We start from the raw sequence: 25,203 nt of genomic DNA, 5'->3' as shown, positions 1-25,203 counted from the left end.
TCCTCATTTAATACTGTCATGGAATGACTTTGATCATTGTGCATTTTATAAAACAGAGAGAAACATGGAGGCTGCCGTTGCTGGGCTGTCATGCCAACCGTCTCGATTCTGTAATTTGACTCAAGTCCCCAGAGACAATTCACAGATAATAACTTCTGAAGTAGGACTCTGTCCTTCCATTAAAAATGTTTACAGTTGTTCCTTAGTTTCTCTTGATCCTGCCAGTGACGTCCATCTCATGTAGCTCCCTGTGATGGCAGGGGACAACACTGCTGCACTGCTACTGAATCCAAAGCAGCATTGTGCACACCGCTCCTCTACCGCACCTGCCCATTGAAATGAATAGGCAGCGCTGCTGAAGTGCCTGCAAAGCGCTTTCCGCAGCGCTGCAACGTGGGCGCTATTAATCCTTTATTTGGGCGCTAGCAGGGGTTAAAAGTGCCGCTAATGCCTGCACCACACCAGTGTGAAAGGGGTCTTAAAGTGGCAAACAGACAGGATTTTTAATGCAGAAGAAACATGCTTCTGTATGTCTTTTCTGCATTAAAGTTTCTTAAATTGGTTGTAAACTCCTGGGTTTGATTTTTACCTGCAGGTAAGCTTATAATAAAGGTTATCTATAGGTAAAATGAATAGCAGCCAGTGACATGATATGCCATATCTGTGCCGTTCTTTCAGAGCTTTGTACCGTAGATGTGAGGTCATTGCGGCTCGGTCATTTAAGCGGTCACAGCCCGCAATCCCGGAACGAAGACCGAATGAAGATGGAAGCCTCTGCAGCAGTTACAGCACGCCGCTGGAGAGTTTTGTTACAAGGTCAGTCTTTTATAAATTGCCAGTATGTGAAGCATACTAGTGCAGCATACCTTTACCTTGCAAGGAGAAAGGTTTTTACTACCGCTTTAAGCTGGCTATAGATGGTTCAAATGTCTGCCAGTTCAGCAGGGACCAGCCGAGATGTGAACCATCTATGGGCAGGATTACTGTACCCAAGTTGATCTATCGATCAACCAACTTGAGTACAACCAGCATGTCGGATTGCCGCTAGCAATAATCACTGTGTGACAGCTCCCTAACAAACCCGTCCCACCCCCCGCTGGAAGAACACAATGGGGGTTATTTACGAAAGGAAAATCCACTTTGCACTTCAAGTGCAAACTATAAGTGAAAAGTGTAGTTGAAATTGCACTTGGAAGTGCAGTCGCTGTAAATCTGAGGGGGAAGATCTAAAATGAGGGGAAGCTCTGCTGATGTTATCATCCAATCATGTGCAAGCTAAAATACTGTTTTTTATTCTCCTTGCATGTCCCCCTCGGATCTACAGCGACTGCACTTCCAAGTGCACTTTCAGTGCAATTTCAAGTGCACTTTGCCCTTGTAGTGCAAAGTGGATTTGCCTTTCGTAAATTACCCCCAATAAGTCCACGGTAGGGATTCCCCCATCATCACTGACTGTGTTGATGGAGGAATCAAGCGATTTTCATTCCTGAAACCTGTGGTATATATATATATATATATACATATATATATATATATATATCAGCCCTCAAAATTTACACTCGCCTCTCGCATTTTGCGAGTAAATTTTGAGGGCTGGCGAGTGACTGGCTGGCTGCTTGGGAGCAGGGGGGGGGGGGAAACGAGGAGAGGAGAGGAAGAGCCGCCGCCGCGGCGTTCAAACCGTGGGGAACATTACAGCTTTCAATTCAATAGCTGTGTGTTCCCCGCAGCGTGCATCTTATACAGCCCCTCCCCTCCGGGAAACTGATAAGCAGATCACCGTGCGCTGCGGGGAACACACAGCTATTGAATTGAAAGCTGTAATGTTCCCCGCGGTTTGAACCATTCGGCGGCGGCTCCTCCTCTCCTACCCAGCACAGGTAGGATGCGGGGGAGGGAACTCTGGCCAATATGCAATGTGGGTGGTGAGGGGGGACTCTGGCTGCAATGTGGGTGGTGAGGGGGGACTCTGGTTGCAATGTGGGTGGTGAGGGGCGACTCTGGCTGCAATGTGGGTGGGGAGGGGCGACTCTGGCTGCAATGTGGGTGGTGAGGGGGGACTCTGGCTGCAATGTGGGTGGTGAGGGGGGACCTTGGCTGCAATGTGGGTGGTGAGGGGGGACTCTGGCTGCAATGTGGGTGGTGAGGGGGGACTCTGGCTGCAATGTGGGTAGTGAGGGGGGACTCTGGCTGCAATGTGGGGACATTTTGCTGCATTGGTAGACATGGGCAGGCTGCATTTTTTGGGCATGGATTAAGTTGTTGTTAATATTTATTACTTAATTCTACATAAAACATTTAAGTGTAATTTAATGAGATTTATGAGGGCGTGTCTAGGGGCGGGATTAGGGGCAGGACATGGTAGGGGTTGGGCGGGGCAACTGGTGGCGAGCATGCTTTGAGGCCTGGCTAGTAGCTCAGGACTTGAAATTTTGAGCCCTGTATATATTACAGAACTTCAGTATATGTTACATTAATAATAATATCAATAAAATAAAAAAAAGGCTGAAATGTCAATATTCCCAAGCTATACCAGCAGAATCTCCTAAAAACCTCATTGACCCTAAAAAAGTGGAGAGCCCTTGCATCATAAGGTTAGAGTAGCATTCCATCTAAAGACTTTTATTGGTTTGGGATTTTGAAGAGTTACTATGTTTCAAGTTATTATTTCAGTCTGAGCCCCTCCCCCCCCCTGACATGTGGGCAGGGGCGGGTGCATGGATAAGAACACTATGGCCCGGATTCACATACATCGGCGCATATTTATGCCGCCGTAGCATATCTTTTTTACATTACGACGACGCAGCGCAGAGAGACAAGCACTGGATTCACAGTGCTGCCAAATCTGGGCTGGGTTTCTTAGGCGTAAGTCGTCGTAAGTGGAAGTGGGCGTGAGCCATGCTAATGAGGCGTGACCCCATGCAAATGATGGGCCAAGCGCCAGATAGATACGAATAACGAACGGCGCATGCACCGTCCCGTGGACGCATCCCAGTGCACATGCTCAGAATCACGTCGGAACGAATGCCTACGGCGTGAACGTAACCTACGCCCAGCCATATTCACGTACAATGTAAACAACGTAAAATACGACGGCTTGAGTTCACTGGTCCATACCTTTGCATGGGTTGCGCCTCATATATGGGGAATAACTTTACGCTGGACGTACGACTTACGCAAACCGGGTATATTATGCGCCGGGTGCAAGTACGTTCGTGAATCGGCTTATCTCCCTCATTTGCATATGTGCATAGAAAATCCATGGGAGCGGCAAATGTGCCCAGCATAAATATGCGCTTACGATACGCCGGCGTAGGCAAGTTACGTCGGTCGGATGAAGCCTATTTTTAGGCGTATCTCAGTTTGTGGGCACGGCGCATAGATACGACGGTGCATATTTACATTTACGCGGCGTATCTCGAGATACGTCGGCGTAAGTGCTTTGTGAATCCGGGCCTATGCGTACAGATTCATGCACCCACTCCTGTCCACATGACAAACTTTGACATGCGATTGTGTCCGTGCAGCCGCTGCATGTGCATTCACTTCTATGGGCTGCCTGCCTGCAACTCTGAGCTGAATGAGCCCCAATTGACTTACTTATTTAACATTTAAAGAGCTGTTTTTGTCACAAGGAGTTTTCTAGTTCATTATAGTAGTGTTATGCTATAGTGAAATTAGCACATTTATACGACAGTATGTTAATGCCTTGGACCACTTTAATGGTGATGGAAATACTAATGCCCTATACTATAAAATATAAGGACATTTGAGTTTGGAAAGGCATTGCACAACTATAATAAACATAGGACTCCATTACATTTTTACAATGTGGGACACATTATCCCTTTTTGAGTATTTCATTTCCAGATAAACAGACCGCTATAAATTGTAAGCTATGTGGCTTATTTGACCTGTTAGCTTTTGCCTCCAGTGTTTGGATGCTGAAAATTTTCCACTGACTTGTGTGCGGCTGATAATTAGCACAACCAGAGATAGAGCCAAGTTAATGGGTCTCAAAAGATTTTTAACTTTAAAACAATGGAATTATAGCATGCAGATGAGAGTGATTACATTTTACTTTTCATCCTACCCTGCTCCCCATGCATGTGGAGTTGCCCTTTAATGGCCATGTTTAAAGCACCAAGTAAAATCAATCACTGTGATACTACCTTGGCACATATACAAATTAGTCGCTGATGGGGCCTGTAGTCTGGACCTGTGTAAGTCTGTTTCAAGAGATCCAACGTTTATAATAACATTCTATTACGATATGATCACTAGAGCCAATCATGAGTATATGGTTCCAAAGGATACAAAAGCATTCAGCCTGCAAGATTGTACTGTATAGAATAGTTGTGTATTAATGACATTTTTCTGCCAAGCTGTATGATTAAAAAAAAAAAAAAAAAGGCTTGATATCAATTGGTGGAATGAACTTAAAGGGGTTGTAAAGGTACCATTTTTTTTTTTCCTAAATAGCTTCCTTTACCTTAGTGCAGTCCTCCTTCACTTACCTCATCCTTCCATTTTGCTTTTAAATGTCCTTATTTCTTCTGAGAAATCCTCACTTTCCTGTTCTTCTGTCTGTAACTCCACACTGTAATGCAAGGCTTTCTCCCTGGTGTGGAGTGTCGTGCTCGCCCCCCTCCCTCGGACTACTGGAGAGTCAGGACGCTCTCTACGTTGCTGATAGAGAAAGGAGCTGTGTGTTAGTGGGCGTCCTGACTCTCCTGTAGTCCAAGGGAGGGGGCGAGCACGACACTCCACACCAGGAAGAAAGCCTTGCATTACTGTGTGTAGTTACAGACAGAAAAACAGGAAGTGAGGATTTCTCAGAAGAAATAAGGACATTTAAAAGCAAAATGGAAGGATGAGGTAAGTGAAGGAGGACTGCACTAAGGTAAAGGAAGCTATTTAGGGAAAAAAATTGTACCTTTACAACCCCTTTAAGTGGAAATCTCCAAGTGCACTCATTTGTTCTTTTGTAACAATAATCTTGTAATGTTAAAGCTGAAATTCATGCAGATATAAAAGACACAAGTTAATGCAACTTTGTGTTCATTATTACTTTGTTCTAGCTTCAAATGCAAAGTGTAAATCCCTTAAAGGGGTTGTAAAGTGTAGCGCCTGTGTACTTCCAAGTACCGGTGCTGTTAAAAGTTAAGGGATAATCAGAGTGTAGTTGACTCTGATTCTGATTGCAATTTTACAAAGGGCTTCTGTTTCGGCTGGGCTGTGCTGTGGGTCCGTTCTGTTGTTGCTGGGGTGTTGTACCACCCCGGGGTGACGGGTGGCGTCAGTGGAGTTCAGGCTGATGTGCCTCTTGCCAGCAGCCAATCAGGAGGAGTTTCCCTCACAGGGCATGCTGGGGGAGGGTACTTCTGGAGCTGACACCATTAATGCAGGGGGTTCTTTTCCTGAGGTGGCACCCACCTTTAGGGTGACCACGCATCACAGCTCCCAGGCGAGATGGCCTACCAGGCCGGGGTGCACGTGTCATGCTGTGTTCCTGGTTTCGGGACCATGTTGGCCCGGGACATTTAAAGCTGTGGCTGGGCCCCAGTGACAGACTGTGGAGGGAGTGGGTACTGGTGCTTTTTGGCAAGCAATATTGCTCTGTGGATGGAGTGGGGCACTGGTGCTCTGAGAAAGGAGAGAGGGGTCACTGGTACTCTGTGGAGGGAAAGAGGGGGCACTGGGGCATCGTGGAGGGAATGAAGGCTTATTAATTCTCTGTAGAGAGAGGGGAGCACCAGTACTGTGTGGAGGGAGGGCCATTGTGTCCGTAAGGGTCATTGGTCTTCATTGGATTACATAACTATCCAATCCCTGTGTCCTCTGCAGGAACTAGCACTCATTTCCAACAGGAGATCACTCTGTATAACAGAGCAGAAAAGAAGCTGAAGCCAGGTGCAGGCGTATGTATTGCAGCACCCAGCTGCCAGTCAGTTGAGGCCTGGATCCTTGGGATGCAGGTATTTTTTTTAAATATCGGGACTGTCCTGTGGAACTTGGGACTGTTGGGTGGTATCGGGAAACAGACAAGAATAAAAAGCTAAATAAAATTTTTGGTATTCCCCAATAAATAGCTTAAAGTGTTACTAAACCCACAACAGTAAAATCAGCCTGTATATGCAGTAAAGCATGCTTGTTATACTCACTGTGGAACCTAAGGGGTTAATCTTCTGCATTGCATAAAAAGGTTGCTTGATCTTGTATGCACAGATCCTAACTATAATCAACTAACTCCCAGACTTCCCCCTAAATTTAAAGCAGCACCAGCCCAACAGGAGCAGGTCGCTACATATGCTACCAGCGGGCAAGGCCAAATCCCCCCCATACCAGGCTATTGTATTCTGACAGTCAGTGTCATCGATCTGATTGGATGCAGGAGCTGTACGACTGACAAATTTTCAACAGATTCCTTCGATAAAAGTTGATTGAATAATCGACTTTTGTTCAACAAAGCAGTGCCAGCAGGGCCATACACTGCTCGGATTTAGGAGCCAGCGGGAATCATCTAAAGTTTGAGGCATATGTGGCCAGCTGTAGGGAAAACCCTCCAATGAAGACACGTGTTCTAGGGAATAAAGCCTTGTACACACGCACGGTTTTCTCGGCAGCAAACAGCAAGAAAACTGCTGGCAGAGCTTTCTTGCTGAGTATACCGTGCTTGTGTACGAGGCTTTGAGGTTTCTCGTCAAGAAAACTGCCCAGAATCTAGACGAGAAGAATAGAGAACCTGCTCTCTATTTTCTCGTTGTGATTCTCGGCAGTTTTTTACTTCCGAGAAACCCGAGCGTGTGTATACCTACCTGTCTCCATGCTCAAAATGACTTTGATGCATGCGCGGTAGCTTCCAAGGCATAGGTAGGGTGAAGCAAGATGGCGCGGACACCATTGAATGTGAGGAGCGCATTGCTCGTCATACGCAATGACGTCACTGTGTTTGTGCCATTCAAAAGAACCGCAGTTCTTTTCAATCATACGTGTGTACACTCGGCTGGCAAGAAAATCTTGCCAGGAATCTCGTCAGGAAAAACTATTTTTTTTTCCTGACGAGAATCCGGGCCGTGTGGACAGGGCTTTAGACAAAAGTTTCCTACACTTTAAGAGACACAATAAAATATATAAACTCTCACGGGTTTTAACCCTTCCCAACTCTATCCAAAACAAAAACGGCTATACATACACTTTACCACACCGAAAATGGACATTTACCCTTTTTTGTAACCAAGTACTCCAATGTGTGTGCAATGTAAAATGAATGGCACACCAATGGACTTTGATTCATGTGTTGCATTATTGTGCGGTAATCAGTGTGTCAGGTCACCTGTGGCCAGGTGACAAGTACACCCTGTCAGGGTCAGGGATGCACCACAGGGTAGTGAACCCTATGGCCGACTGCTGCAATTAGAGAGGAAGCATGAAACCCAAGATCGCCCAGGGCGTGGAGTCTAAGATCCAGCTATGTGTTCGCCAGAGCCTCTAGTGGTGAGGATGGCCTTTGCGGCAGCTGGATCCAGGTCGCGACCCCTGGGATCCCCTAGGTCACGCTCCGCAGGGAGAGAGGGGAAGCAGCAAGCAGGACAAGCGGTAGTGATGGGTAAGCCGAGGTCAGGGCAACAGGCAGACAAGGGTAACCGAGGTCAGGATCACAGGCAAACAGAAGAAGTCAGGGACGAGCCCAAAACTGTACACAGGAAGATAATCGTAGCACACTGCAGACAGGAACTAAAGCTAACAACACGGTTGAACAGCAAGGCAGACCAGCAGTGCAGTGGTTAATATAGGCTTCCTGGGATGGCCTAGGTTGGAGCAATACAGGGAGGAAGGTGATAAAAGACAGTCAGAAGGAGGGTCAGGCCTCTAATGAACACATGGAGATCAGGTAAGCTGCCAGACTTTATTGTATATCCATGACACAGTGCATTATACCGCACATTACCACAATGTGAATGGGCCATTAGGTTTATGAATAAGGGCAATTATAGGCAAAAAGCTTTTCCTGCCAGTGGTTTTTACAACTAGCAATCACAAATTTAAAATTACTGCGTTGGCCATTTCTGCATTATGTTGGTGTGACTGGCACTGGAAAATGACAAGATTACGAGCCTGAAAGTGCCCTGTAAAATCTCTTCTATGACCTATGATTTTGGCAAACAACACAGTTGCTTAATGATGTCTTGGCCATCTGACAGGCCCATAGACAAGCATGCATGTTATATCATACAATCACTCTTTTGTGCTTTCTCAGATGTGCACAGACCAGTGCTACGTTGGAAGAACATTTTGTCTATCAGCTGGGGAAAATACATCTTGGGCAAAAAACTATTCGTCTTGAAATACATTACCTGACATGACTTCTGGGATCGGAAGGTAGATATTAGACATCACGATCGTCTAGCATTCCTATTGAAATAAAACTACTTGGGCAACTGTCTCGTAGTGTATCTGTGGGTTTGCACAGTGAAGTGAACCTGTTCTCCCAAGATGCAGACAAGGTCAATCGCTCACTGTTGCCTTCTACTACAAATCTGGCATCATCTAGAATAGCCAGAATAATCCAAACTTGGCTGGCAGAATTGAAGCAGCACCTGCAAGGGAGGGATGTGAGGGTAATCCTGGAACATTGTTGAATCCCTATAGACTCCTTGGCTCTGTGGAGTTAATCTTTGGTTGGCAGATGCTTTTTGTGAGCTTTTAAATTATATAGAGCGTCTAAATTAAAATATATTTTCAATATGGTGTCTGGGGAACATAAACTGTCTCGAAGAGGCCAGGCAGAGCTTACCAATAGTTTTGCTTTATTCACAAGACCAAACAAGTGAAGTTCTGGGAAGTAACCCATTTGAGTAATTGCAGCCAGCAAGTTTACAACACATCATTTCATTGAGAGACTGTAGTTCTCTTGATCTGGAGTTAGGAAAGCCACATCAATGGTCTTCCAGAAACTAGAGAAAGTTAGACTTTGAGGTCCTCTTCCAGCTGTTTAGTCATATCTGGGAAACGTGCAATCACTGGAACTCCTTTTTAAAAGACACCATCACAATTTGCCTGTTGGTAATATATGGCTTGTGATTTTGTGTTAATGTGGTATTAATGATGGCATATGCGGCTATCGATTTTGTAGATAAACTTTTGGCATACGTTCTAAATCTCTAACACATCAACACTCTCTAAAGCAAATCTGTAGCATATGATGCAGCAGATCACGGCATTGTAGAACACACTGGAACATTGCGGAAATCTGCTTCACTATTTCAATTTCTGCTGGTATTGGTGAGTATTCAACAGTGGAAAGTCAGTGGTTCGGGCTTTTTCTTTTTTGCATTGACACCATGGTAGTAAGTACGGTAATATAGAGTTGGGATCTTTCAACACTGCAATTCTCCACTGTTACTGCACTCATTTATTTTTTCAGGTGGGCAACTGGGGGTTGAATCACCAACTGGCTTCTTTTATCTTCTGGAGACTTCAGTGATAACTCCACCACCCCTTTCTTTTCCACTGGACTCCACATTCTTACTAGATTATACATCATTGGGAATCTAAGGGTGGTATGGCGCCAAAATACAGCCCTGTATTGGCTTTGGAGGCTAAAGTGAATTTGAAATACTGGTGAGGTTATTTGACCACCCGGCATCCAGAGAGAGATTAGACGTCAGCATGGAATTCAGCTTTGTAGCTGTCATAAATAGCTTTAAAGGGTTACTAACATGTTATACTTACCTCCACTAGGGTGACCACGTGTCCCGGATTGCCCGGGACAGTCACGCATTTTGCAGGTCTGTCCCGGGCACATTCATTCCAGGACAATACAGTGTCCCGGAATGAAACTCACACATCCACCTCCCCGGGCCAATCTGATGCCCCCAAAAAAGGCAGCCACATCACCGCTTTACTCACTGACAGTACTTGTCCTGGATGGGAATGCCTGGAGGAGCACAATCCCGCCCCCTTTTTGTGATTGGAGAAATCATAAATCCCGCCTCTTGTGTCCAATCACTGTGCTGTGATTCGTTACAGTACAAGCTAATTTTTTGAGAAGGGAGGGTGTCGCTGAATGGTAGTTTGGAAATGTGGTCACCCAAACCTTCACTGTGCAGTTCGTTTTGCACAGAGTGGCCCCGATCCACGTCTCTGGTCCTCCCTGCAAGTACTGACCACAGTCATGCGAGAGAGCTCGCATGGTGGGGAGTAATTGCGGGCCATAGCTGCTCACTGTATCACTCGGCCCCGCCCCTCGCGCCGCGTCACTGGATATGATTGACAGCAGCGCCAGCCAATGGCTGCTCTCAATCCATCCGCTTTAGCCAATCAGCAGCTAGACTGAGCGGCGAAGAGGATCTCGGGACTTTCGAGGGGTCAGGTAAGTATAACGGGGGCTCCGGGGGGGGCGGCAGCATCAGATGTTTTTTCACCTTAATGTATAGATTGCATTAAGGTGAATTTTTTTTACTTTACATCTCCTTTAAGTATACAGTGGAACCTGTGGAACCTCTGATTGCGAGTAATGCAGTTACGCGAGTGTTGTCTCACAAAACGAGCAGGATTCAAGCCTCTGCGGTGTGCAATACTGCATTTAACCAGAGTTGCGGAGGCGCCAGAGCTGATCGGAGCCATTCGAAGCCGTTTGGAAACACTTAGAGATACTCCTTTCCCGGGGGTTTCCAAGGGCAGCCGAACGTTCTCCGAGTATTTCCGAGTCTCTCTGGCACCCCCACCTCTGGCCACATGCGGTATTGCATGCCATAGAAGTCAATGTGGAACTAATTATTTTCGTTTCCATTGACTTCTATGGGGAAACGCGCTTTGATATGCAAGTACTTTGGATTACAAGCATTCTTCTGTAACGGATTATGCTTGTAATCCAAGTTTGATTGATTGATTTTTGAGCTTAATTAGGCGCCAAATGCCCACTGTGAAGTGAGCGTCTAAGCGCTGTATGTCCACTGTATGTCCATATGTCCAATTTTTTTTACGTGAATAGATTTGGGTCATATTAAAAACCCCTTTTATGGTTTTACAGAGAGACCCCTCATATCCTGTTATGGTGAGAACGTTGTCACCAGACAGAAACTGGTGGGAAATCTGTAACAGGGATGCAGACAGCAATATTAAGCTAAAAAAGATCCCTGCAATACTAAAAAGAAACATACTTCTCCCTGTGATGGTGTTGCAAAACATGTCAGTATTAAAAGGGAAATCTTCTTAGTAGGGTATTGGATAGTAATTAAAAAAAACAACAGGGTTCCTAATGCCCCGCCCCCCACATGCGCACACACAAATCATTAAGCAAAGGGTTTGTTTGGACTCCCTTATGTAAATTGTCTCACTGGAAAAACATTTTTTTGCAAAAGTACAGATCCACAGAGATCTGCACCCGCGCAGCGTATCAGAGATCCGCTACGACGCCGTACCTTACCTGGCTTTATTTCGAATCCTTAAAGATTTTGCGCCGTAAGTTACGGCGGCGTCGTCTATCTCTGGCGGCGTAATTCAAATCGGCGATTAGGGGGCGTGTTTCATTTAAATGAAGCGCGTCCCCGCGCCGAATGAACTGCGCATGCGCCGTCCCTAAATTTCCCGCCGTGCATTGTGCTAAATGACGTCGCAAGGACGTCATTTTTTTTAACATAGACGTGAATTACGTCCATTCCGATTCACGGACGACTTACGCAAAAAAAAACAAAATTCAAAATAAACGCGGGAACGATGGCCATACTTAACATGGCAAGTCTAACTATACGCCGCAAAACACCAGCTTTAACTATACGCCGGAAAAAGCCAACTAGAGACGACGTAAGAGAATGCGACGGCCGCACATACGTTCGTGGATCGTCGGAAATAGCTAATTTGCATACTCGACGCGGAAAACGACGAGAACTCCACCCAGCGGACGCCGAAGTATTGCATCTAAGATCCGAAGGCGTACGAAGCCATACGCCTGTCGGATCTAACCCAGATGCTGTCGTATCTTGGTTTGAGGATTCAAACTAAAGCTACGACGCAGGAAATTTGACAGTACTCCGGCGTATCAGTAGATACGCCGGCGTACTCGCTCTGTGGATCTACCCCTAGGGATTTAGCAATAGTGATTTAGTGGTAGTGTGATAGCCTTTGAAAAAAGTTCAACAGTTTCATATATATATATATATATATATACACACACACAGTAAAACCTTGGATTGCGAGCATAATTCGTTACAGAAACATGCTTGTAATCCAAAGCACTTGTATATCAAAGCAAATTTAACCATAAGAAATAATAGAAACTCAATTGATTTGTTCCCCAACCATTTATTCATAAGCCCTTGAGTTTATAGTTCATATATATATTTATATATGTAGCGCCTGTGTAATTATCAGTACAGGTGCTATGTTTAAATTTAGTGGGATGAGAGACTTATTTGCTCTCATCCATGTTGATTTATTTCAATTTGGCTGTCGCCAGCCCTGAACTGTCCTGTGGGTCATTCTGTGCTCCAGAGATGCCGTTTCATCTCTGGATGACAGGTGGCGCCAAAGGGGTCCAGGCGGAACCGCTTCTTCCCAGCAGCCAATTAGAGGAGTTTTCCCTCGCGGAGCATGCTTGGGAGGGGTATTTCTGTGGCGTGGCTGTTGTTCAGGGTTCTTTGCGGGTTCCTGGTTCCAGGTGCGGCACCCAACTTTAGGGTGTGCGTACAACACGGGCCCCGGCGATATGACCTACCAGGCCAGGGCGCACGTGCTACGCGGAGTTCCTGACTCTGGGCCCTCATGGCCCGGAGCAACTGATGCTGCAAAGGGGCCCCAGTAATTGACTGGGTTCCCCATCCCTCCCCAAGAAGATCCCAAGCGAGTTGTGCTGTTCGATGGGGAGTCGGTCTGAGGTGAACCCGGAGGCAGGTGATCCAACAGGGCTTAGACGACAGGCTGATCATTAACGGGGAGGATTCGCTCTACTATTCACGCTCTTGATACATTGGGCCTGTGGCAGGGGTCCCTTACCAATCCAAAAGAATCCAATAGAGCCGGGTCTGTGGCAGAGACCCGTCCCTCCCCAGAAAGCTCTAAGTGACGCTCTGGCTGCCAGGCCTGTGAGAGGGGTCTGTCCAGGGGCACTTTAACCACTCCGGCTGGAGTGGCGATGTGACAAGTGAAATTATTGGAGGCAGGACTGCTTCTTCTATCCATAGCCTGAATCTGTTTATTCTCTTTTCACCAATCTATACTATCCACCTCAAGTTGACTGTTGGTCATGTTGGACCAGAAATAAAGCATTGAAAACGTCAACCAACAGCCTGGACATTCCATTACTGCTCTCATCACCATCATTTCCCCTAGACACATCGCGGAGGTAACTTAAATACGCCGATCCCAAATCTAACCAGCGGCTCGGCTCCTCCGTGGGTAGCGCTACATATATATATATATATATATATATTTGTGTATATATATATATATATATTTATTCAGTAAAACCTTGATCTGAGAGCGTTTTGCAAGACGAGCAACATGTTTTAAATAAATGATGATTTGATATATAAGCGATGTTTTGATATACAAGTAGCGCCATGTCACAACTAATTATAAAAGAGAAGAGAGGAGCCTCTAAGTGTAGCAATATGGTTACATTTAATGAAGATATAACATTTAGCAACATATTGCTACACTTAGAGGCGCCTCTCCTCTTTTTTATACTCTGTAGCTCCTGCTGGATTTTTCTTCTAATACCCTTGTGGAGGTTTCCTTTTATGGATGGATATTTTATGGTTACGCAGCCTGGTCACATTGCTATAATCTTTTTATATATACATACACAAGCTTTTCCTCCCTGTTGTGTTAAGAAGTGATACCCGCCTAGCGTATTGAAATCACCATTGGATTCTAAGCAAATCTGTCACAGAGTCTGCTCTGAGGATCAAGGCTTAATTTCAGATATGTTAAGCTATAATAGGCTACTGGGACTTGTTGCACATAGCTATAAATGTTGTTAGTAGCTTTTATGCCCCATCCAGCTTTTTAGGCTTATAGACCATGACTATGTAAGAGCTTTTACATTACATTATTGACTCTGGTCCGTGTCACTGCTGCCTGGTGCACCTGTTCTCCACCAGAGGGAGTATTCATTTTCTCTTGCCACAGAGGCTTAACTGATGGTGTGAAATATTATAATTCAGCCATAAAAGTATTTAATATGAGGATTACGTGTCAGTTTATTTCTCTTTCTTATTATATATGAACTGTTTAGTGATTGAATACTCATTTTACAATTTTTTTTATAAAATTTGGAGAAAAGATTTTATAGAAAGTCGTATATTTTTGTTTCTATTCGAGAGACCGCACCTTTGGCAAATCAGCAAAACCAGTGTCCCAGCCAGGACTGCGCTACAGCCACCAGCAGTCGCTATGAAGGCGTTTTTCATTCTTTTGTGTTGTAGTGAAAATATCCAAATTCCATCTAAAACTATGAGAATGTTCTGCATTAGTGCAGCTGACACAAAAGGGCTGGAATGGTAGAGCCATTCCTCAGCAATTGTTTAAATGTAATAATCTTCCTTCACGATTTCAGGAAAATATGAATATTACACTCCCAAGTCCAATTTAAAGATTCATAACTGGAAAGAAATGCATGCTAATAATACTAGATATGGGGCCAAAATACAGGTTATGGGTGTGGGAATGTGATATGAAGGAACAGTTAATGAGCTTATATCAATATGCAAGTACTCAATATAGCCAGCAGTGGTACTGAGTGATGAGACCTAATAAAACACAATTTCATTTGGCTGCTTGACTTACAAGGTTGAACTGATGGCTCACATTCTACTAAGGCTTCATCCTCCAAGCATTTGTTAAGTATGTATAATTGGAAAGTACAGCAGGGCATGTGTATAATCTTACATTCTGGCCTTTTTTACTTACTGCTCAAGTCACTGCATTGTCTAGCCATTACAACACAAGACTTCTGGACAGTGTTGCCAACCTACCAGATTGAAATTTACTGACGCGACACCCAAAATTTACTGGCACCACCAAGTTTTTACTGGCATTTCCAAAAGTTACCAAATTACAGTTGTAAGTGCAAGTTTCAGTAAGGTAGATATTAAGGTAAAAAGCATATTTCTTATTTTATTTTCAATATACCGTATTTGCCGGCATATAAGACGACTGGGCGTATTAGACGACCCACTAATTTTCCAGGAAAAATGTTGGTTTTGGTATATACTCGCCATATAAGACTACCCCCTTCCTACTAGTCTTTCTGGAAGCTGAAGGGTAGCCGGAACCGCTGACAGAAACAGGCTTTTTTCAAATCTCACTGTGCCATTACATTACATGCCTCACTGTGCCATTACATTACATGCCCCCACTGTGCCATCACTTGCCCCCACTGTGCCATCACTTTCCTACACTGTGCCATCACTTTCCTACACTGTGCCATCACTTGTCTACACTGTGCCATCACTTGCCCCCACTGTGCCATCACTTGCCCCCACTGTGCCATCACTTGCCCCCACTGTGCCATTACTTTCCCCCCACTGTGCAATCACTTTCCCCCCACTGTGCCATCACTTTCCCCCACTGTGCCAACAGTGCCATCAGTCACGTTTTGCTGATTTGTTTCCAGGCCCGTGACAGACTTCATGCTGCGAGCATCCATGATTTGAAAGCCGCGCCTTCTTCTCAGCGTGTCCTGTGATAGGCGGAACACAAATCTTCCCAGCAGCGCCTCTGTTCTGTGTTCCGCCTATCACGGACGTCCTCTCGTCCGAGGATTAGAAGGCATCTGTGATAGGAGGAACACAGAACAGAGGCGCTGCTGGGAAGATTTGTGTTCCGCCTATCACAGGACACGCTGAGAAGATGGAGCGGCTTTTAAATCATGGACGCTCGCAGCACGGAGACTGTCACCAGCGTATAAGACGACCCCCGAGATTGGATGCATTTTTTTGCATCCAAAAAGTCGTCTTATACGCCGGAAAATACGATAGTAAGTAAGTGGCTCAGGGACTTGCTCCCATCCCACAGACCCGCACACCAGGCTCTGGCCGCTCTGCTTGGCTCCCTTGCCCCTTGACATCACACATCTCGCTCAGGCACCGTCTCTGCCAGACCCGGCACCCTGCCGGTACCACCCAAACACACTGTAGCAGGCACTTGGATGGTCCTGGCTGGCTCCAGACATGAGCTGCACATGCCCAGTTCCCGAGCCAAGCGTCACAGCCATATTTTTTACTGGCAACCTTTTCCTCTTACTGGCATTTATTGGCAGGAGAAAAGTGATGTTTTTTTACTGGCTGCCAGTAAAAATACTGACGGTTGTCAACACTGCTTCTGGAACACATATGAAACACAGCATGATACATTGTGGTGCTAATCATTTTGGCACCCAAAGCACTTGATACAGTGGAATGCACTTGCTTTGTACCCTATAATGAACAGATGTGAGCCAACTGTGTGCTGTGGTGTAGTGCGTTCGAAAAATTATGCAATTCTGGTTTAAGTGCTTTGGGGAGCTTTGTTAGCGCAGGCCCAAAGATCAAATGTTTGATTTACAACACCAATTCCCAAAAAGTTGGGATGCTGTGTAAAATCTACATCCATTTGCACCTGCCTATCCATAGGAAGGAATAGTGCCTTCTGATCAGGTCCATCTGAAAAACTGACAGATAGACCTGATCGGAATGAGCCTGATGCCGCGTACACACGATCGGAATTTCCAGGCAATTTTTTGCGATACGGCACTGTGTTGCTTTTTCAGACAATTGCACGGTCGTGCTACGCCGTACCCAAACAATTTTTGACGTCCTTTTGTTCCCATAAATAGAGCTTTCTTTTGGTGGTATTTGATTACCTCATTTTTTTTTACTTTTTGCTATAATACATATCCCAAAAATATATATATATTAAAAAAATGAATTTATTCAAATGCATGTCACACTTTTCACATATTTATTTGTAAAAAATTTGATAAAACCATTTATCATTTTTCTTCCACTTCACGATTATGTGCCTCTTTGTGTTGTCTATCACATAAAATCCCAATAAAATATATTTACGTTTTTGGTTGTAAGATGACAAAATGTGGAAATGTGTACAAATACTTTTTCAAGGCACTGTACATATATGTAGAACCTATTGGCATTTGAGCACAGGTATGTTTTTTGCATAATATTGCATTTTACAGAGCAGAATAGAGACTGGCCAGAGAGGGATTACTTTAATGCAGTTGGCCAGCTTAAAATTGATTTGCAAAGTATGTGAGCTAAAATCCCTGGGCCAGATTCTCGTAGATCGGCGTATCTTTGTTCCGGCGTAGCGTATCCTATTTACGCTACGCCTCCACAACTTAGACGGGCAAGTGCTGTATTCTCAAAGCACTTGCTCCGTAAGTTGCGGTGGCGTAGCGTAAATAGGCCGGCGTAAGCCCGCCTAATTCAAAGGTGGAACAGGGGGGCGTGTTTTATGTAAATGTTATGTGACCCGATGTGATTAACGTTTTTCACGAACGGCGCATGCGCCGTCCGTGGAATATCCCAGTGTGCATTGCTCCAAAGTACGCCGCAAGGACGTATTGGTTTCTACGTGAACGTAAATGACGTCCAGCCCCATTCACGGACGACTTACGCAAACAACGTAACATTTTCAAATTTCGTCGCGGGAACGATGGCCATGCCTAACATTGGTACGCCGCATGTACGCCACCATATAGCAGGGGTAACTTTACGCCGGGAAAAGCCTAGCGTAAACGGCATATCTGTACTGCGTCGGCCGGGCGTACGTTCGTGAATTCGCGTATCTAGCTGATTTACATATTTCTAGGCGTAAATCAGCGTACACGCCCCTAGCGGCCAGCGTAAATATGCAGTTAAGATCCGACGGCGTAAGAGAGTCTCTTACGCCGGTCGGATCTAATAGAAATCTATGCGTAACTGATTCTATGAATCAGGCGCATAGATACGACCACGCAACTCAGAGTTACGACGGCGTATCCGGAGATACGCCGTCGTAACTCCATTGTGAATCCGGGCCCCTGTTTTTATATTGCAAAGTTTTCTAGATAACATGTGGTCACGCAGAGGGCGTTTTTTCAGAGGAAACTTGGGGGAACTCAGTTCCACCACCTCTGGCTCAGACCCTTTGGTGCCTGCTCACCACAATCACTTGTAAAACACAGAAGTCTGGTTTCTGTGTTTACAAGTGCCAGCTCTGCACTCTGTGTATAACCCCCCTGAACTCTGCACTCTGTATGTAATGCAATTCTGTAATTTAATGCCCCTTTAAGACCCTTCTACTGTTTGTGAAATCTGAACAGGTCGTGGTTAAGTTCCTGCACCTATTTTCTGAGAAAAAAACTCTGGTCTAGCCCCTTTCGCACCTGATGGATTATATACATGTAGAAGCTTTTGCGATTTAAGCACAGGTATATCTTATTTTTTACTTGTTTTGGACCCACCCCAATAAAATATTTCATTCTGGAAAAGAAACTTGCCTCCCTAAAATCAAATCCTCAACCCACAATGCGTTTTTCCATGAAGGTCAATGGCCTTATAGTAGCCTCATAAGAGGCTGTTCCTTTTATTCATTTCTACTCAAGGCCTTTTTTTATCACAACATTCTTTTGGACTAAAACAAGTACAGACATTCCTTTACTCAATCTTTCTATGCTTCTCTCCAGTCAAGCAAGGAACTCCTTAGTCTGGTGGATTTGTTAGTTGTCTTTTGATCATATGAAGATGCCTAATAATAATGAGGAAAAAAAAAACATAATTTATATATTTTCTATAACAAATTTATGCATGTGTCACATTTCTCTTTTTTTTATTTTAGGTGGTGAAATTCACATGCAAGCCACACCCATGTTTGTATAACCCTGACTTCTAACATGGAATCAAAAACTAAGAGCCTTCAACAAGTGAGAAATAAGGTTGCCTCGGCACACAATGATTGTTCCCCAGCTGAAAAGCTGCAGTTCTACAACCAATGGGCCACCCAGTATGAAGAGGTACAAACTGCAAAAATGTATATCCTCAATACCATGTGTGTGTGTATAGATAGATAGATAGATAGATAGATAGATAGATAGATACTGTATATATATATATATATATATATATATATATATATATATATATACACACAATGTGTGTGGCCCATGTTGATTGGTTAACACGAACGCTATAGCATCTGTAAACTATGGGATATATTTAGGGATTTTGTATTTATTTATTTATATTTTTTTTATACTGATCAGCAGCTTATAGCGGGACTGTGATATTGGGTCAGACAATCTGACAATTTTGACACTTTGGGGGAACCAGTGACACTAATACAGTGATCAGTGCTAAAAATATGCACTGTCACTGTACTAATGGCACTGGGAAGGGGTTAAACATCTAGGGCGATCAAAGAGTTATTTGTGTACTGTGTTAGGTGCTTTTTTGTTCCCTGCTTTGAAAAGCTATCCCTCCCACACTGTCAGAACAAAGATCTGCCTTGTTTACATAGGCAGATCTAAGTTATGTGTGTTTCACTGAGGATTGGAGGGATGCAGTCACCAGGCCCTGTGGTGTAACCATGATGACTGATAAATTGGATATATTAAAGTAAACCTATGTTTTAAAAAAAAAAAAAAAAACATATCATACTTGCCTCCACTGTTCAGTTCATTTTGCATAGTGTGGCCCCGATCATCGTCTTCTGGGGTCCCCCGGCGGCGATAGGTAGGGAGACCGCCGCTCCAGGTGAGCACAGGCAGATAATCAATGTCCACTCAGGAATCACACGGGTGCTGGCAATGCATAGAATTAAGCAGGTAGGAGAATGGATGGACAGCCGCACTCCAAAAAGTCTTGTTGAAAAAAGACGTGCTCTTTATTGTAAAAAGGAAAAAATGCACAGCACACAACAGCATACAGTGGGATAGACAGCTGACGCGTTTCGCATTAACAACTAATGCTTAGTCATAGTCCCCCGGCGGCGCTCGCATTGGTAAACCCCCTGGGAGAAGCGCTCCCAAGTCCAGCATTTGTGTGCCACAAAATGGCAGACTTGGCCCCGCCCCCCCGGGACCCGCGTCATTGGATTTGATTGACAGCAGCAGGAGCCAAGGGCTGCGCTGCTATCAATTTATCCAATCAAGAGCCGAGAACCCCCGGGCAGAGAGCTAGAGCGCGTCTCTACCGAGGGAACAAAGGGCTCAGGTGAGTAAAGAGGGGGGACTGGGGGGGTGCATTAAGGTGAAAAAACACAAGGGTTTACAACCTTTTTAAGTGGTTGCTCTTCTTGGTTTTCCTGTCCTTTTTCTTAATTGAGGACAACACCGGAAAAATAATCTGTTACTTGATACTTTCTGGCCTATAGCAAATGTCAAATGCCATATACACTATGTATGTAAAAAGAACAGTGGCCAGACCCTGACTATGACAACAAGCAAGTTGGGGCTTGGTGATCAGTTCTCAGGGTAAAAAATGTACCATAGAGAAAGTGATACCACCATAGACAGGACAATGACTCACATTCTGAAAAAAAAAAATTGGCTAAGAAAAGAGCTCAAGAAAAAAAAGTGAAGCCCTGTACACACAGGACAGAAATCCCGTCAGGAAATTTTTTTTGGTTTTCCTGACGGGATTCCTGGCAAGCTTGCCTTGCAAAGCCGTGTATACAGACGGCCACTCAAAAGAACCGCTGTTCTTTTGAATGGCACGAATGCGGTGACGTAATTGACTACGACGAGACGGTGCTCGTCACATTCGATGCCGTCGCCACCATCTTGCTACACCCCACACTAACCTTGTATGCTACCGCGCATGCATCAAAGTCTTATCGAGCATGCGCGGGTTTACCGCGGACAGGTAAGCATACAGACGACCGGTTTTCTCGGCAGGAAACACTCTGCCAGAAATTCCGCAAAATAGAGAGCAGGTTCTTTATTTTTCCTGGGCAGTTTTCCTGTCGGGAAAAACTGCTAGGGAGCATACACACGGCTGGGATTCCCGGCCAAATGCTCTCCTGTCAGTTTTCCTGCCGGGAAAACCAGTCGTGTGTACGAGGGTTGACAGGATGTTCCCTTGGTAAATGTTTTTTTATCTTTTTTATTGTTTTTATTGCAATATTTTAGTACGAGGTACAAAATAGAGCCTATTTGGGCATACCCAGGCTCGAACATAAAAAAAAAAAAAAAACTAACATAAAAAAAAAAAACTAGAAGCAACCAATAAAAACTTGTTACACTCGAACCATCTATGCAGGTCAAAACAAACATGTCTTTCCCGACAAATCTTCAGAGCCTGGCTCACTATGAAGATGAATACTCTCTCAGAACTGAGATACCCAAAAACTTATCTGGTTAGTGTAACATGAGATCAAAGTCATGTTAACTGAGAAACAGTGAAATACTATACAGAGTATATTCTAGTCATCTAGAGAGTCCACATTTGTAGATGGGGATTTCACCCAGATGTCCCACATTTTGTGATTTTTTTTTTAGCACAACCTCTGGACAAGTAAGTGGCCTTGTACAATGGGAGGGCAGAGTTAATTAACCGTTTCCAAAGATTAACAGATGGCGTAGCAGAGGATTTCCACCGGAGTACTATGGCCTTGCGTGCGTAATAGACCTAGGAGGGTTCTGACTGCATGACTATGAGCCAGAGGGTTGACTAGACCCATCAGGCACACCTCAACCGTCAGTGGGATCTTGATGGTGGTAACAGTGGAAATGACCGTAGCGACCTCTTTCCAAAAAATGTTTTATTTGGGGACAGACAGGTCCAGATTACATGAATAAAACCCGCTGATGGTGCAACATACCTCCAGCAGGAAGCTGAGATAGACTGGTATATTTTATATAAACATGTGGGTGTGTAATACACTCTTTGCATAATTTTAAACTGTATCAGTCTATCCCTTGCAGAAACCCTTGGTGAATGTTTGATAAAAATTCACCTAAAGCAACAATGGAAATACCACAAATGGTGCATTTGGTAAAAAATGGGCAAGTGTTGGTGTAGATGCTATACAGTTTTTCAAGGCACATACAGCCTCGGAGCAGTCTTGTGTCCACTGCCATTCTGCATTCTTTTTGATTAAGGCATGCAAACACTGTAGCTGCTGACTTTTAATAAGGACACTTACCTGTCCCAGGGTGCCCGCGATGTCGGCAGCCGAAGCCGAGCAATTGCTTGGGTCTCGGCTGCCCCTTCGCCATCCTCGGTGAGGGAATCAGGAAGTGAAGCATTGCGGCTTCACTTCCCGGTTCCCTACTGCACATGCACGAGTCGCGCGGCGGTATGTGAATGTGTGAATGTCTCCTGGGACACACACAAGGTCCCAGAAGACACCGCTCCCCATTTCCCAGGCGACAGCGTGAGGAGGAGAAGAAAGAAGACCACCGCGGATGAGGACATTTTTTATTTAAAATCGCTACAGTGCCAATAGAATAGGGCAGCCTTTGTGCCCATAATATGCAGCCACTGTGCCCCCCCCCCCACCCGCTGTCTGCCTGGCACTTACCCCATTGTGGTGGTGGGTCAGGCAGCAAGTCAGGGGGTGAGCTTTGGGACAGGTAGCACGGTGATAGCTCTGTGTCCTCCATGTGTCCTCCATGAGTGTCTTCTTCCTGTTTTACTAGGCAGACAATGAGATCGCCTCTATCTTCTGCCAACCAGGTGCCGGTATTACATCCGGGGCACCTGATTGGCTGAGAGGCGGTACTGTGTGAGCAAAGCAAATATTCATATGCTTTGCTAACACACCTGGGTGCACTGTAAACGCAGTGGTTTTCGCTCGCAGTGCACCTTTTTTGAAGCCCATTGGAGTCTATGGATCTAATCAGGTGCTTCAAAAACACCCCCCGCTACTGTAATTCAGGTGCCCGAAAAGGGTCCGGATGCCTGTATGGGGGTGGCTACAGCAGCCGTGGATAGATTCACATGCAATGCATGAATCTATCCATAGTACACAGAGGGAATAGCTAGAGAGAAGGGTGGGCTAGAGAGAGGAGGCAGTGCCCGAGTGCCCCGAATGGACGCAGCGCCACTTGTCTGATCAGAACTTTAAATCCTAGTGCATGAAACAAGTCTTGCCCTACTAGGTTGGCTTCAGTTTTAGCAGTATAAAATGCAAAACTTCACAAGTGCTTGTTTTGGTGTGTGATGTTGTGTTACCTTACCCAACAAGGCGGAAATCTGGGTATCACTGTAGGCCGTTAGAGTAGTCCATGTTAGTGATGAAAATGGTGGTCATAAGTTGCCATTTTCAAAATGGCAATGATTGTTTCTATGTATAACAGCAGCAACATTTTTACATTTGCGACTACACAATAACACTTGTCTAAACCTTTCCAGTCATCAGGCTCCCAAACTGCCTGCTTTAAGTTATGAACAGATGTACTTGGCGTGGAACGGCAACATTTAGCAAAGTGGTTCAGTTTGTAACAGCATCTGCATTATTGGCCTTGTGTATGGCACAGCTTTATGCCTCCCTTATGGTGGTTACCTCCACAATTAAAACAATATGCATTTGGTCTGCTGTTAGTCCTGTTTTTTTATGTGAATAGGAGCCTAATTTCCATCCTTTGGGCACAGGATATTACTGGCTTCCTGCACAGCCATTTCCATCTGGCGCCCCAAATCCACAGGTCCTAGCAAAGTAAATGTATCTATCTCCATAGCAGCCTTTCCCTCAGTTCTTGCCAGCAGAGCTACACACTGCACTGTCCAAATCAATGGCTGGAACCCGCTGTTGTTGACATGTACTGTAATCACTCATTCAAGTGGTTACTTGTGAATACAGTTTTTGACTGACTCTGGGCACAAAGGGGCAGATCCACAAAAGGATTACGCCGGCGTATCTATTGATACGCCGGCGTAATTTTAAAATTCCTGCGTCATATCTTTGTTTTGTATCTACAAAACAAGATACGACGGCATCTCGGAGGGATCCGACAGGCGTACGTCTTAGGCCCCATACACACGACCGGATCTGTCCGCTGATACTTGTCCGCGGACCAGTTTCAGCAGAAGTTCGGTCGTGTGTACGGCCTATCGGACCGTTTTCCGGCGGACATTTGCCCAGCCGACCGTTTTCCAGCGGACAAAAATTTCTTAGCATGCTAAGAAACCTGTCCGCTGGAAACCTGTCTGACGGACATGTCTGGTCGTCTGTACAGACTCACCGTACATGTCCGATCGGCCGCCATCCCTCGCATGCGTCTAAGTGATGGCGCGGCCACGTCACCGCGGATCGTGTACGTGCGGATTTCTGTCTGATGGTGTGTACAACCATCAGACAGAAATCTCCGGGCGGACATGTCCGCTGAAAACGGTCCGGCGGACCGATTTCAGCGGACAGTCCGACCGTGTGTACGAGGCCTTAGTACGCCGTCGGATCTTAAGGTGCAATATTTCGGCGGCCGCTAGGTGGCGTTACCGTCGAATTCCGCGTCGAGTATGCAAATTAGCTATTTACGGCGATCCACGAACGTACGTCCGGCCGGCGCATTTTTTTACGTCGGTTTCGTTCGGCTTTTTCCGGCATATAGTTAAAGCTGCTGTTATGAGGCGTACTCAATGTTAACTATGGCCGTCGTTCCCGCGTAGAAATGTGAAATTTTTACGTTGTTTGCGTAAGTCATTCGCGAATAGGGATTTGCGTAGAATGACGTCACCGTCGGAAGTATTGGATTTTTTCCGGGTTAATTTCGAGCATGTGCACTGGGATACCCCCACGTTGTTTACGTCGGGTCATGACGTATTGACATAAAACACGCCCCCATTACATCCATTTGAATTCCGCGCCCTTACGCCGCCAAAGATACACTACGCTGCCGTAACTTACGGCGCAAATTCTTTGTGGATTCGAAATAAAAAAAATAAGTTGCGGCGGCGTAGTGTATCTTAGATACGCTGCGCCCGGCGGAAGATTACGCGCAGGTACGTGGATCTGCCCCAAAGGGTGTACATCCAGGGACAATGCTTCTGCACCCGTGTGAGTGTAGCCTAAAGGCCCGTCTACACCATGAGAATATCAGACAAATTGTCTGTGTTTTTGCATCCTAGTCTCACATCGAAAATTAAGAGGTTACTCAACTTATGAAAATGTTTGTACGAAAGAATACAACTTCGGAAGTGATGTAATTTATTGTATTACAATGTAGTCTTTCATTTCCAAGCATGCATAGTCTTGTTTTTCCGATTTTTATTTTTTCAA

At 45.1% G+C, this 25,203-nt stretch overlaps 1 protein-coding gene across 4 annotated transcripts in view; it reads left to right on the top strand.

The window, feature by feature from the left end:
• Window positions 1-25,203, top strand: part of METTL27 (methyltransferase like 27) — a 59,804-nt gene that overhangs the window by 6,815 nt on the left and 27,786 nt on the right. For 2 of the 4 annotated variants that reach the window (XM_040338296.1, XM_040338292.1), the window contains exon 2: window positions 18,823-18,997. In XM_040338296.1, the coding sequence (XP_040194230.1) occupies window positions 18,878-18,997 (120 nt within the window). In that variant the 5' untranslated portion in view covers window positions 18,823-18,877. Of the gene's footprint in view, window positions 1-719; window positions 817-18,683; window positions 18,703-18,822; window positions 18,998-25,203 lie in introns of those variants that run through there. The other 2 variants (XM_040338294.1, XM_040338293.1) reach the window with 2 other exon arrangements.

The sequence above is a fragment of the Rana temporaria genome, chromosome 2, assembly GCF_905171775.1.
Source record: "Rana temporaria chromosome 2, aRanTem1.1, whole genome shotgun sequence".
Classification (NCBI taxonomy): domain Eukaryota; kingdom Metazoa; phylum Chordata; class Amphibia; order Anura; family Ranidae; genus Rana; species Rana temporaria.
The sequence above is the reverse complement of the archived record's forward strand: the minus strand, read 5'-3'. Positions and strand labels throughout refer to the sequence as shown.